At 40.0% G+C, this 15,817-nt stretch overlaps 1 protein-coding gene across 7 annotated transcripts in view; it reads right to left on the bottom strand.

Moving 5' to 3' along the window:
• Nucleotides 1–15,817, bottom strand: part of LOC124644745 (F-actin-monooxygenase Mical) — a 67,120-nt gene that overhangs the window by 33,145 nt on the left and 18,158 nt on the right. For 5 of the 7 annotated variants that reach the window (XM_047184246.1, XM_047184250.1, XM_047184249.1 and 2 more), the window contains exons 2-6: nucleotides 13,797–13,983; nucleotides 3,079–3,255; nucleotides 1,461–1,628; nucleotides 794–878; nucleotides 262–449 (exon numbers count right to left, since the gene is read on the bottom strand). In XM_047184246.1, the coding sequence (XP_047040202.1) occupies nucleotides 262–449; nucleotides 794–878; nucleotides 1,461–1,628; nucleotides 3,079–3,255; nucleotides 13,797–13,973 (795 nt within the window). In that variant the 5' untranslated portion in view covers nucleotides 13,974–13,983. Of the gene's footprint in view, nucleotides 1–261; nucleotides 450–793; nucleotides 879–1,460; nucleotides 1,629–2,610; nucleotides 2,643–3,078; nucleotides 3,256–13,796; nucleotides 13,984–14,528; nucleotides 14,658–15,817 lie in introns of those variants that run through there. The other 2 variants (XM_047184248.1, XM_047184251.1) reach the window with 2 other exon arrangements.

The following is a 15,817-nucleotide window of genomic DNA, read 5'->3' as shown; positions in this document are numbered from 1 at the left end:
TAAAATAATTGCAGCTTTACCTCAGCCGTGGGACGACTACTGCTGAACATAGCATATATTACAAATGGCTACTAGTACATTCATTCGATCCACAGGACTCAACAGACATCCAACAATCAAAAAGCTCTCTTACGCTCTCAAGAATAAGCCACAATTTTCTCTAACCGAAGACTCCAGGCACATTCATTCATCCTCCTAAACACTTCAGCCAATCAAAACCCACTCTTAAGCTCCACAATTAAGGTACAAATTTCCACTAACCGAGGCCTCCTGTTCCGAATGCCTGTTGATAAAGTTAGCAGTGATGGCCATGGCGAGTTTCCCTCTGAACTCCTTGCGCTTGAAGCCGTGGAGAGTGTTCCTCTTGCCGTCAGCTCCAAGGAGTGCGTCAAACTCGTACTGGGAGACTACATGGTCTGATGGGAGGACCCGCGCTCGCCAGCCTAGAGCTGCACATAAAGAAATACAATTATAAAAACATATTTACAATAGAGGAAAAAAAACTAATTTGTTATGCACCTGTACTGGGCAAACGTAGTCATAATTTTTAGGCTGAATTTCTATTCTGGGTAATACAAATCAACACGCCATTATATGACAACAAAGGCTGACCTATCTTGGCGTTGATAATAATCATAAGATATCTAAAGGATAGAAAATTATTAAGTACGAAGATTTCTTTTAATTTATAGAGTCATTAAGAAAAATAATATTTCTTTCACCATTTGTAAGTAAAGTACACTTTGATTCAAAAAAAATATCTAAAAGAATATAGGAATTAAAAAAAACTCACTTTCAGAATTTTCGGTCACTGTAGGCTCCAATAATTCTTCAAAACTAACTCCTTCGTGTAACTCTACGCCTAATAGTAACGCCACCTGCAACAGAAATGACGACTGTTACCCATATTCATAACTAAGAAACATTTCAAGACACGTATCTTGTTTGCAAAGAAAGAACGCATAACACAGTCGCGTATGCCGGCTATTTTTCAACAAACTGTGACTTTAGAAACAAACTGCTCGCGTAGTAAAAGCTGAAGAATCCGTTTGTTTGGAACACGCTAATCTCAGGAAATACGGGTCCGATTTGAAGAATTGTTTCAGTCGGGGAAGGCCCATTTATCGTGGACAGACGTCTTTTATCCTGTTAAGTCATCATCTGACATCTTTTCACAACTATTTAGGGCTCGGCTTTCAGTCTAACTGGATGCTGCTGAGTACCAGTGTTTTACATGGAGGTACTGCCTATCTGACCTCTTGAACACGGGCAAACCCGGCCCTTGGTAAGACTTTTTGTCAGACTTTCTTATTTTTCAATGCGTAACGTAACTACTGCTAAAGACGTTAGATGCCAGCCGGGTGAGTAGTCCTAAGTAAGTAGTCTCATCCAAAAAGGTGCACAGACAAAAAAGGTTTACCTCAGGTAGGACCTTAGGTAGGACCTCAAGAAATATTTACCTTCATAAGTATACACTGTAGCTGTCTAATGCTTATATGGTCTATGGAGCCGGCACAGAACTTTCCGAAGAACTTCTTAGCTCCGAGTGCTCTCAGGTCCTGAATCACGAATGGCCACAAGTGCAGAACATTGTTGCGCGACATTCGGTCTCGTTTCTCGATTACAACCTGGTGACAAAAAGTAAAAAAAAAATATTAGAATTGTATACCTCATAACACTGTTTTACATGCTATACCTATACTAGTATTATAAATCATTATCTCAGGTACTTCTACGTCGATGTGAAAAACAATTTGATTCTACATAGCTCATTCCCCAAGGATGGCTACGGGCTACTTTTTATCTAGGTGCGAGGAGTAATTCCTACGGGACACAAACGCAGGTAAATAATGCACTCCCTTGGATGGCTGGTTGTTGAACTTTTGCACATTACCTCAGTTCAATACAGCTTATCGTAGTCAAATATTTCTTCACAATTTAGGCGGAAAATCTACTCTATCCTCACTCCCTCTTAAAATTATATTACACACTCCTCACAGTGCTTAATTTATCAGACCACTCATCACTCACCTTATTCTCAGTCACAACTTATCACCAAAACCTACACCAAATCACGTCAAAAAACTGAGAAACAGCACAAAGAAAAAGATTATATAACTGAAAAAATCACTATTTTCTAACTTGATGACCGCACACGTCTTGTTTGGACTACTCGGGTGGAATAAAACAAAGCGAGCACGGAGGCCACATCCGATGCGATTGAAAACTCAAAACAATTATGCAATTGTTTATGTAATTATAATTTTGCTTTTGGTAATTGCATCTGTATTGTCAAGTTTTACAGGATGCGGTTTTCTAAACTGAGAGTTTTGATACAGGTTGTGTTTTTTGATCATCATCGTCGTCTCAGCCATAGGACGTCCACTGCTGAACATAGGCCTCCCCCTTAGATCTTCACAGATACCTGTTGGAGGCGACCTGCATCCAACGTCTTCCGGCAACCTTTATGAGGTCGTCTGTCCACCTTGTTGGTGGACGTCCTACGCTGCGCTTGCTAGTCCATGGTCTCCACTCCAGCACGAGCGTCCCTTTGCGTACACTTTGTAAAATGATTATACTAACGTAGGTAACAAATGAGCAAATACTGACCACTTTAGCCCCGAGCAGCTGGCATTCTATAGCAGCTCTCAGACCGCAAAGCCCTGCGCCGATAATGAGCACCTTGCTAGATGCACACGAGCAGCCGTTTGCGTAGCCTTAGCAATACGAATATACTAACGTAGGAGTAAATAAGTAAATACTGACCACTTTAGCCCCGAGCAGCTGGCATTCTATAGCAGCTCTCAGACCGCAAGGCCCAGCGCCGATGATGAGCACCTTGCTAGATGCACACGGTCGCCCCTTTACGTAAACCTTATGAAATGACAATTCTAATGTAGCTTATAAATACGCAAATACTGACCACTTTAGCCCCGAGCAGCTGGCATTCTATAGCGGCTCTCAGTCCGCAAGGACCAGCGCCGATAATGAGCACCTTGCTAGATGCATACGAGCGCCCCTCTTTACCCAGCTTTGGTGAAATGATTATCCTAACGAAATAAATAAGCAAATACTGACCACTTTAGCCCCGAGCAGCTGGCATTCTATAGCAGCTCGTAGCCCGCAAGGTCCAGCGCCGATAATGAGCACCTTGCTAGATGCACACGAGCGGCCCTTTGCGTACACTTTGTGATTGGCGCGGGCGTCGAACTTCTTGAACAGCGCTTGTGCCTTCCACGAGCTCGCTAGTTTGGCCTGCAAAAGATTATTGGAAATAATTAGAAAAAAATCAGTGTAATTTTTAGGGGTTCCGTACCCAAAGGAAAACCGGGGCCTTGTTAGTAAGACTTTGCTTTCCTTCCGTGTGTAGCTGGGTTTTATTTCATACAATCTCTGTCTATGTTATACCTGAGTGTAAAGAAAATTATGCTTTGTAATAAAAATAATAAACTTGTAAATAAACAATCACACTTAACGAGCGCATAAGTGACATTTAATGAGCGAAAGTTTTATAACTTTTATTTATATAACAAAACATTTATCTAATTGCGAAGCATTTGTTAATTATTACACTTTGCTAATTACACACACTTTACAATTGATAATTTTGCACAGCCTTTTGTACACTTTCACTATTTTAAGGCCGTAAAAATACGTTTAAAACCTGAGCAAAATAATAGGTATGTTTACAATCTATGCCCTTGCGCAACTCGGGAAAAGGAGTTCATATGCTCTCGCGCAGTCAAGTGGAAATCCTCGGTGAACGTCCGGCGATATCTCATGTCACCCAATGTTATGAATACGTACAAGTACATTGTATTACGTGAATTAGGTCGGCAGAAATACTATATTTACTTAATAATTACTTATATATTAAAGAGGAAATATTTGTTTGTTTGTACCTCGTAGGCTCCGAAACTACTGAACGCATTAGATTACTATTTCACTGTTGGAAAGGTACACTCTTCCCGAGTAACATAGGCTATATTTTATCCCGGGTTGAGCAGCACTTCCCACGAGACGCGGGAGAAACCACGGGAAAACGGTCAGTAATATTATAAATGCGAAAGTCACTCTGTCAGTTATGTTTTCATGACAAAACTGAACTGATAAGATAGACATAGGTACGGCCTAGAACCTGAGGCAGGATATAGACTACCTTTATCCGGTTGCGGGAAGTAATTTCCTCGGAACGGAGACGGAACAGCTAATATCCTTATCAACGCCTTAGATTGAAAACCTTGAGAAAGTAAAATTTCAACTTCTTCAGGAAGAAGTAGTAGGATGTGTTTTATTATGACCTTATAAACCTCATAGACCTATAGTAATAAATATACCTTGTGTAGGTATTCACTAAACAAACATTGAAATAAATATCAAACTTTAAGTAAACTGTCTAGGATTCATTGCCCCCGAATCTTCCAGACCTTACAAGTTTCCAGTGACTGCATTTCAGGTCCCGACCCCACGGCTAGACGGGAGGGTATTACTAATACATAGCTACTTACATAGGTAATTCCTAAAATAGCCAGACGATATGCAATCGATGAGAATACTGAATTATAGGAGGCGACGTTTCCTAATACATAGTTGATGACCATTGCCTGTTAGGCAGCCCCTTTCATACTTATTTATGCATTGCAAAATTGCCCTATTACATAGCATGAAAGGACACATTTTTATTTCTTACACATATTATTTTCTTAGAACAATGCAACATGCATTGTTATCAAAGATATCAACGAAGAAATTTTGTCAAGCGCTACTTTATTATTAGTAATCATGATAATTGTCTAGGACTAATCAGAATTGTGATAATATCAATATAAATAGCGTGGTACCAGGAAATCCAACAAATATTTTTAAGGTGAGTGAGTTTGGATGTTTGTTCATCAATCACACTTTAATGGCTCATCGGATTTTGATGAGACTTTGGAGTGATGTAGCTTATACATCAGAATAACACATGGGCAATACATAACTATGAATAACACATTCAATACCATTGCGGGAAGAAGTTCCCCTAGGACTCGAAAAAGACCGCTAGCAGAAGCTAGTAATATTATTAATGTAAGTAGTTTTGGATTTTTGCATGTTTGTTTATTTGTTTTTATCCAGCTACGGAAAGAACTTCTTAATCGGGACGCAGGTAAAACCGCGGACGGAAGCTAGTGTAACAAATAAAACGTTTCCTTTGCTCCTTTGTATTCTAAAAGTCCGGAAGTCTCCGCTACAATTTAAATTGTACTGATCATATTTGGACCGACCGGTTTTCTTCCGGTCCTACCCAAATACGTAAACTTGGGACAAACGCCAGACGGGAAAGACATTGAAGTATTTATTTTGATTTATTACGTTCTGTCACGTATGAAAAACATCGGCTTACGACCACTACTGGAATAGACCTCTTCTGTGATGGGGAAGCAGCTTGCCATCACTTTATAATCCACCCTTGAGAGTGTTCTCTATATGATGCGCTAAGTGGCTAAGCCGATTGAGATAAACTTAGTCAGAGATACTGTGGAGATGAACAAGGCGGCTTTATATCTGATATGGAAGTTGTTCCTCTGGGACTCGAATGAAACAGCAAGGTATGCCAGCTAGTTTACGATAACGTCACGCAACATCGAAACTAACAACAACAAGCCTAACGTATAGTTAAAAACAATTACTTTCAACTGAAGTAATAGACGACGCACCCTTGAATAATAACACATTCGCTAAATTAATTAAAATCCACCTAAAACAGTTGAAGGGTAAAGTCGTTTGATGGCCGAAATAAAAACGATTGTTTGACTGCTTTTAATGCGTGCAATGACAGCGTACAACATACTTGGTGGGCAACAAAACACCTATTAACATTGTGAAAGCCGTATCGTAAATATCGTGTAACGGCCGTGCCCAAAATTCTATCTATCTGATGTTTTGCTTACCAGAAATAGGTATTCGACATTACTTGTATGTGGTTAATGTCAAAATTATATCTTTAGGTAAGCAAATAAGATGATCGATAGAATATTGGAAAAGGCCGTTATAATCCATTACAAGAAAGGAAGATAGCTTCGATACTAAAGGTAATTGTAATTAAATACACAAGCTTATAGCAATTTCGCCCTCGCACTGAATATACGAACATTACATTACAGGCGCCGAATATAAAAATACCGCAGTGCAATGAGTAGTAAACTCAGCTAATATACTTTCGCTTATGAAAATGCAAAGCTATCTATGTTTGCTTATACGTAAAACAGGAATTCGTCTTCATCTCAAAGGAACTACGTCAAACACGTAAATACAAATGGCCTGTCTCCATTTCCACGTACAATTTTCTTTCAATACGGTCAGCCGTTTTCTCCTTGAAATACAACAAACAACCTCTCATTTTTTCAATAGAAGGAAGAACATGCCTGTTGTTTTTGACGCAAATAATACTTATAGGTACGGGAATCAATGAGGTACATATTTTATCAATGGATCGAAAACTGCACATATCCCGTTCCCATCACTCGCACAGCTCCATTTCATATAATCAAGGGTTTCCCAAACTTTCCGATTGACAACGCATATTTGCAACGGCCAACACAAAGGTACAAAAGGTTTTTTGTTGGGCAGATGCGTCATACCTGTGTCCTAAGGACTGTCCCCAACCCTTATGTAGTGGGAAACGAAACAGCCGGTCAATTGCAAATGAGCTATAACTAGTTTGATCACGCTACTTATTGGTACAAAGAGAATGACCATATGTGAGAAATAATAGGTGTACAGATTGCATGTATGAATCTTTACGAATTAAATATAGCACTGAGGTAATATCAAGATTGAGGTAACGCACAGCATTGAAATATTTAAGTAGTAATACGGCCTTAGAGAATATTCGGAAGAAAATGCAGAGCTTAAGCTTTATTTCAACTACACTGCGATTTTAATTGCAAATCAAAAATATTAACACCAAACACAGTTTCTGTATTTTTTTTACATCCTAGCATTTCTGTAATTTTCAGGGAAAGTTATCCTTCTTATAAATCCAAGGTCAATCAAGGTCCCAAAAACGATTCGGGACTTCTTCTACACAAAAAAAAAATCTGTTGGTGACATCATCACGCCAGCACATACGTCAAAACTTTCGCCCTTATTTGAGCTCAATCAACGCAGTTATCAGCACCTTATCTAACTGATAAGCTCATAATTAGCGATAGCATTACAACGAATTCGGTACACAGACAATTCTAAAGAAATTAGCAAATTGATTATGATTGAAGATAAACAAAGCAACTGGTTATGACAAATAATAACAATAGCATTGGGCATGATATGGATGACATTCCGATTTGCAATTTAAACTATTTTCATACTAAAAGTTACATTGCATTAATCAAATAAGTCAGCTCTAGAAGTTAATTGATACAAATCAATTTTCAAAGGAAAATAGATAAGTACACATGTTTTGTAATTAAATGCAGATCTGGGAATCGAACCCAAGACCTGTTGCTCAGCAGTAACATACTTTATTCTACAAAAACCTGAGAACTTATTACTAAGAAAAACGCCAGCTTGCAGGGCTTCGAAACAATCAGCATAATTAAACGCGGCATAAAATGCAAGTGCATACAGTACAGTCGCAAGCCAGTTGATTAGCATACAAGCATTCACGGTTAGGCTTAACCGTCATTTGAATATAATAAGTTACTGACGCTAGCACGGCCCTTAGCATGGTCACATTTATGGCTTGCGATCCGCTATCTAAAAAACCTCAGCAAGAACCTTAAGTTCTATACTTTAAAGTTTAAAATCCAACAGCCAGAATTCCACAGGATAACTCATAGGTATTGAAAGAAATAATTGTTATAAGGACGTAACGTATTCATATTTGTTTGTGTTGTATGCAACTGTGTACAATAGTGTAGAATATATTTCAAAGATCAATGGAAACATGACATTTTTAGTTACAAACCGATCTAGATAATATGACGAACAATGCAAATGTAGACAAGCAGATAACCCTTATTGCATTTAAAAGAGGTAAAAAGTAAATGTGATTACAATCTATGCATCGGTACTGACTGAGACGTGCACTGTAGAGGTACAACTGAAAAGAACAATTATTGTCATTGGCGTATAAGATGGTGTTGTTAAAACCTCAAGGACGATCGCAAGATAAAATGGATAGCTTTAATACCCTAATGTCGTCAGCTTAAGAAGAAGACCGGCCAACCCATTGCCATGCACCATTTTACAGACATGTTTGTTTTATGTCCACGCGGGTGTCCTATATAAATCATTTTTGACTTATCGACTTACCTAGGCGGAGTAAATAGCGACAATTTATCACTATCCGTGTTGAAGATAGTATATTTTTAGAAAAGATACAAACTAGTCCTAAGATTGTCTGGAAGAGATCATTTTTAGCGGTAAGAGCGGTAGTGAATAACCTCCCTGTCCCATGAGTCATATGTGATACACACCGATTGTCTTACTATTGTGTCTGCTTCGTGGACAGTGAAGTGGTTAAGATCAAAAATGTAAAATTGGTGTATTTAATAAAACATATCTATACCTGGTCCCGACGGTACGTCAATAGTGTGTGCTTAGCACATAGGGTTTGGTTTAATGTATTAACCATTGAAACGGTAAATACCTAGAACATTACTAAAGCAAAAGGTTCGCGTGTTCGAAGATGGATAGACAGAGTGGTTGAAGAAATTGCTCAAAGATTGAACAACCTTACATAAATGGATTATAGCGATGTTCTATAACACTGATGCGCCGATATCGCTGAATTATGCAACGGAAGGTCGAAACTGCATCAGTGTAATAATGTAGTTAATTTGAAGTGGGAAAAATATTACCAATGGAATATGGCTAATGCCTTCATTTATAGATCCTTGACTATTGTCATGGCTAGCTTTTTAGATAGGGTGGCGTTCTATGTAAAACATTGCTGCTTTTTAAGCTAGATCCCAATCCGATTTCTACTAGCCCACGATGACTCAAGCCTACAGAATCTTGATAATGTAGCCCAATCGAAAACACACGAGGCGTAAATCCTTCACACTTTTGTTAACAGAACACATATTTCTAGATTTCAGTAGCCCACATTTCCAGAGCAGCCGTACTGAAAATAAAATCGATTCTGACGTATATTCGCTGTTTACGTAGATATCGGAATTAGAGGAATGTGGGGAGTCAATGCTGACTACATGGACTATACAAAAATATTTATTTCAATCCTATTAATGTCGTAAGCTTGAGAGAAAGATGAATACTGCTACTCTTAAAAAAGTTTGTGTTAGATCAAAGTTTCAATACCCGAAGATAGAGACCCGAACACTATCTGAAGATTGAGGTATTAAAGAAGTGGTGACAAAGCGAAAACTATGTATGTTAATTTTCGTTTATAAAAAAAAAGAAAGACAGTAATAGGCTTGTAGTCCAGAAAGACATCTAAGTATTCCCATCAACTGGAATACACCATATTTATGTGTCTTGGTATACCGTATTTAAATACTCTTAACTTCAACAGTATTTGTCATCCAGAACAGCCTTATAGTTCCAGCTAGAGTCATTAGGATAATCAAAAGTCTCGTATAACCTTTGTAACTGAATCTACGGAGCATCACGGCATTACAGTTACTGTTCAGCTAAGTGCACCATGGCGAGATAAGCACTGACATTGTTTGTGTTATCAGAGGCATCTTATCTTCACGCTCTGTTACGGTAGGTGGCTGTAGGGACGGAGCTATTTGAAGAATCTCGTATTATTTTGGTTTAACGATAAAATGTTTAAATGTTCGTTTACATGTAACACTCTCTACCCCTGTTGATTATATTTATTTGTGTGCAAATGTATATCGGCAATTATTTCAGTAAACTTCTTATCCAACGTCAGTTCCTCTCACATGAATCTCAGACAATCTACAGTTCTCGTTAAACAACTTTGCTATCTGAATACGGTCATTTGACACCTTGCGTACAGGCAGTAGTGTTATAAGCTTGTTGATTATCGCGAAGTGACAAGTAAGACCTTCGGATCGGCAAAGTTATTTGACGAGACCCCTACCATTGAACACAACCCAAAATTGACGTCCCTAATAAAATTGCAAACATCGAACATGTATCTGTTTTCACCAAACATTTTGGCTGGTTAGATGGTTAGTATCAGGCCGGCCCACGCGGGCGAATAAATTCTTTTGTTTTTATTCTCATTCTTGTTACGGCCCCAAAGTGTTGGTTTTATTGTAATTACAGGTCATTGTATGCTCGTGTATTTGGCCGGGGGATCGTGTCATTGGATTAAGATGTTTGACCCGAGAGGGCAGACGTCGGCGAGCCACTAATTCGAACGTTAAGGCCAGTTTTAATTGTGTTGGGAAATAGTGTGGTTTGATACTAGCATTTAGTGGGATTAGACTTAAACCGTGTTACCACAAAAACTTTTTAACGTCAGTTTAAGCCTTGTCTAAAAAAACGTCAAATTATGACGTTGACATATGGTTCATTTTGCAGCCAAAATTTTTTTAGACAAGTGTAAAACAGGGTTTTAAGTTTTTGTAGTAAGGCCATAAATATCTTCAAAGATTTTCTTGGTTTGTTTTGCCTTTTCAACGCAGTTAAACGGACTACACGATACCCCTTGGATGAGTGGTGGTCAGACTTTCTGGTTTCACACCCTCAACGACTGCCAAAGATGTTCAAATGACAGCCGAGACCGACCTAATTACCATTCCTTCCGAAACACAGAGGAACTCGTGATTACAAGATCCAAACCTTACTGCTTTTGGATTTCCGTTAGGCCTATCTACTTCGCATTTCTTTCTATAGTGCATTGTTTTTCGTACATTAATATTTCGGTATTGCTCAAACCGTCTGCAGCTTCAGGGTCTGATAAGCACTTAATGCGTCGGTCGATGTTACATTAGACTTATGTTCAATAAACTTTCCGAAATGTCTTCGATTCCTCGCTTCGGCGCGCTGTGAAATCTTACGTTGAAAGGTAAAATTTTGACACAGTTGCCTATTAAATCCATATTTAAAATATTTTTTGTACATAACTAGGTGTAACCGGCAGGATTATCAAACACAAGAATTTCTCGGAATTAACTTTCGTTGATATTTGTAACCATGGCTTATAAAAATAAACAATCAATAGTTACAACAAATTAACAAGAGTCTGCGGGCAGATTTGGTTTTGGACAACTCTATAGATAGATCTGTAGTTCCAAGCATGGTTTATAAAGCTTTTCCAGATAATTTCTTCAACCATAACAAAACAAACATCAGTCATACCAAAACAGCTAAGTAAATAAGCGAAACCTCGACGGGCTTTCTTCTGCATCATGAACGACTTCCCGGTACAACTTCCGAATTCCATGATGAAAAGTCGCAATAAACGTCTAAACCGTGAGTTGCATACACACTTCCACACTCACACAGTTTGGCGCGTTGCCACCAAAACGCGGACGTTCTAGATAAAATTCTACGTGCTAAGTGTTAAATTGGTGAGTCACGTGGAAGTGTGTTGTTTTCTCAAATGTTTGGGTTGGGATGGCTTTTCTTATGGCCGCTTTGTAAGGATGCGATCAAATCAAAGGAGCGAATGCTTATTCTATCATCGACTATCTACAGTATTACGAAGGCGTAATAGTTTTGTTTAGGACCTGCACTGGTACCAATTTGTTTTGCTCAAAGTTTTGCTCAGATTTTTTTGACTATTAGATAGCCTATGTACTAAGAAAAGCTATCGCTAGACTACTTATTCAAGAAGCTGAGCTAAGTTTTATCAAAATCCATTGGTTACTTTTCGCATGAAAGAGAAACAGACATTCATAAACTTCCGTATCCGTATTTACAACATCAGTAGACAAAACGTATCATGGTAGTGTCAACTATTTACGCGATAACTTGATCCCACCAAAGTTGAAAGTACTCTAACACTAGTAACACAATCCGTCGCCCCTTCCTATACCGCAATGGAAAGCAGTATAACCGGTGCCTACGATAGTCCAAAGTTACACCACGGTGCGCAAGCGTCGCGGTCTGCTACTTTCCTCTACAATATTATTAAAATATTACTTTCTAAGTTAAAAGTGCATTGCGAAATAACCAGCCGGACAAATATCAACTGTAACACGTAAGTATAAAGTCGAGAATCATCTGTGCTTAACATCTTCACGCAGCCTATGATGTATTAAAATTTAGGAGTAATTTATGACTAAATTCCGATGGAATTGAAATGGCATTTCCTTTAGAAGCGCTGAGTGCTAAGTACCGGAGTAAAGATCAAAACATTTCCAGAAATAAATCTAAAGCCACTAATTCTTAGAAACATTAGGATAGATCGATTGGAACTTTGAGATGCCGGCAATATTCGTTTAATACTCGCATGGAACAGTATAAACTCTTGAGCTAGTCTATAAACAGACCTTTTTTTTTTTTTTTTTTAGCGACGTAAAATCATCAAATGACCCCTCCCGCTGTGGGTTAGCAGCGGTGAGGGAGTGTCAGACTCTTACTGACTAAAATCGTCGTGTTCCGTCATAGGCCTTTTATGTACCAGGGCCGCGGTATCTCTTTCGAACAACCCGCAGCCCCGGCAGGCCTTGGCCCTGCTGGGCCCCGCTGGGGTTGCTGACATCTCTTTGAGGAGCGCGTGGAACAACGCGCGCCGTCGACACGGGTCTGTCGTCTAGAAAGACAGAGGGACGATGAGCCACCCGAACTCACCGCCCACAGACCCACGCCTACGGTGGCCGGGAGTCATCTCGCGACACCCGGCGCCCATGGTGTCTACCTGGTCCAGCGCGGCGGCCGGGATGAGAGGTGCGAACTCTCTGGCGTTCCGCCTCCTCCTTCTCGAGCATGACCGCTTCGCAGAAGGAGGCGACGGCATCCCATTCCCTCTCGCCCCGGACTATGGCCTGAACCAGGGCCGGGCGCGAGAGGTCGCCGTCGCCCAAAGCCTCGACGAGGACCCGGCGGTGCCCTTCCCATGCGGGGCACACCTGGACTGTGTGGTCCACCGTGTCCTCGGGGCTGTCCGCACAATGGTGACACCCGGGCGCCTCCTCACGACCGATGCGGTGCAGGTACCTCCCGAAACAACCGTGTCCGGTGAGGACCTGCGTCATGCGGTACGTGAGGGCACCGTGACTCCTCCCGAGCCACTCCTCAAAGAGGGGACTTACCGCCACGATGGTGGCGTGCCCTTCTATAAACAGACCTTGGTTGGTGAAAATAATGTTAAAGCCAACGAAATATTTACCAGTCAAATAAATACCAGCCTGAGCTGAGGCCACATTCCCATATAATCTTTGTTTGCTTAAGGTCTCTCTTTAGGCTCCGGAGTGCTCAATAGTGGATGAGTCAAACGGAAACAAGTAGGGCTCACACGCTTCATCATCATCATCATCTCAGCCATAGGACGTCCACTGCTAAACATAAGCCTCCCCCTTAGATCTTACAAGCTTACGTGAGATAAAACATCTATAAAACTGACAATATTGTTCGTCCACGTACTTCTAATCATCATTATCGATTGCCCTTATCCTAATTTTATTCGGTGTCGGCGCAGCATATTTTCTTTTTCCATACTCTACAGTCTGCCATCATCTTACAAGTAACATTACTTCTAGTTATGTCGACTATCCCACAAACTATCCATTGTTTCTGTAGTCGTCCCCTTTACCCGTACCTCTATCATCATCTCCATCCTCACACTTTTGACTGCCGTCTCACAAGTAACGTTCTTAATTCTAGCATGTATGGTACCCTCGTTATGTTAAAAACTATTTGTTTCTTACCTTAAGCTTGGGATAGAAGTCAGGCAATCTATTCGGCTTGAGGTTGAGCGTGTTGCAGATCTCCCGGTGTAACGCCAGGATCTGTTTCATGGTGCCAGCCGAACAGAAGTGGTCGAACATCTCGGCCGCCAGCGCACATTCTGGCGGCGTCGGTTCGACGCGGGCGCCCCTATTCATTTTGATGGGGCTGGAAAGAAGAAAATTTTGAAATTAGTCTAAAAGGAAATTAATTGAAAGGATTATTTTGTTTTAAGATTAATCTCCAGATTAAATGCATCATGTATACTGGCAAAATCAAGTCGATCACCCTCGTTCTTCTAGAAACGTGGATTTCGGTCTTATCTAGTCGGTGAAAAGAAAAATAAGAGACCATTACGCGTGGAAATAAAAGTCAAGGAAGCCACCAACTTGCTTCATCCATCACCAATTAAAGTTTAAAGATTAAACAACAATTCACAATTCGCAATATCATTACTCCTTTCTTTCATCATCCGATTCGATTAGTCTCAAAAGGGTCAATATTAAAAAAAAAAACAAGTACAGTTGGTATAAAAGGGTAGCATGTACAATAATGATCATTCTCAAGTTCATTAAGGGTGCCAACATTTAAAAAATCGGACAAAACATCCTTGAAGGATCCAATTAGAAAAAAAATGTGCTAAGTTTTCGACGACCTGTCTTCGATGGTCAACAAAAGAAGACCTAAAATACTAGGAAGGACAGCATACTCACAATATATTAAAAGCTCAAATACACGAAAAACAACAAGTTTTCTGACTAATTCCACTACTACACATAACTATTGCAGATCGCACGATACAGAAAACTGACGGCCGACCCACGGATGCTCCCACAACCGACTACTTATCCAATGAGACTGTTACATACTAAGCGGAAACACGTATCTTTAGCTACCAACTTCGATTTTTGCCTGACCTTGAAGGATTCTTACAATTCAACAGTACTTTAAACAAAGTTGTAAACATGGGAAGAAATACCTAAAGAAAGCTGATGTAAGCAGACTGAAGATGAAGTCCTGATAAATTCATACTTATATTCATAATTTACTCTACCTCTACTAATACATATTATCAAGCAGAAAAGTTTCGTGAACTCCCTAATCTCAAGAACTACCGGACCTATTTGAAAAAAATATTTAAGTGTCCGATAGCTACTTTAGCGCCAGTGCACACCACGTCAAACGCGCGATCGTCAGCGATGAAGAGCTGTTTATTGTCGTTTGTATCGCTACACACGCGCTTTGCATCTTATCTGCATCGCTACATACGCGCATCGACAGCATGTTGGCAAAACGTGGTGTGCATAGGCCCCTAAAGGGTTCATGGAGTACTTCCCACTGGAAGCGGATGAAACTGCTGACGGAAGCTAGTTAAGAAATAAAGGCATCATTGTATGTAGTAACAAGATGCCTCTTCTCTGCAAATGCAGCTGATGTAGGTACTGTACCGAGGGTAGGTATGTTACATGGTGATAAGCTACACTAATATTATAATTAAAGAGGAAAGATTTGATTGTTTGAAATGATAGGCTCCGAAACTGCTTGCAGATTTGATTTTTTTTTTCATTGTTGAGAAGCCGCATTCTCGCCGGTGCACATATTGTGTAGCCTACGGATAGGACATTTTAACTCGCAAACCGTGCCTCTAAGAGTGCTCTATGGTGACAGTCTTGCGTCTGATCTTTCCTTGGTCTTAACGGATTGCCGACCCAACTTGCTTCCCTATTTTGAGACTGTAGGAACATACTCTCCAGACACCTGTGCTTACACCTACGCTAGTGCATAATCACTTACTACGCAGTTGGCTAAATTCCTTTGATAAAAGCTACTGTGACCGTTTATTGGCAGGACACTCTATAAAAATGAAAACCAGTACCGTGAACGACAGTTTAGGTATCGTGTCGTCAAATAAATGCTTCCATGAAGATATTTCTAGCTTCTATGCGCGACTATCAATCGTCAATACAAAGTGGAAACGTATATCATTCACCTACGTTTTATA

Source organism: Helicoverpa zea, chromosome 31, assembly GCF_022581195.2.
Source record: "Helicoverpa zea isolate HzStark_Cry1AcR chromosome 31, ilHelZeax1.1, whole genome shotgun sequence".
Classification (NCBI taxonomy): domain Eukaryota; kingdom Metazoa; phylum Arthropoda; class Insecta; order Lepidoptera; family Noctuidae; genus Helicoverpa; species Helicoverpa zea.
This window is presented reverse-complemented; position numbering and strand designations above follow the sequence as displayed.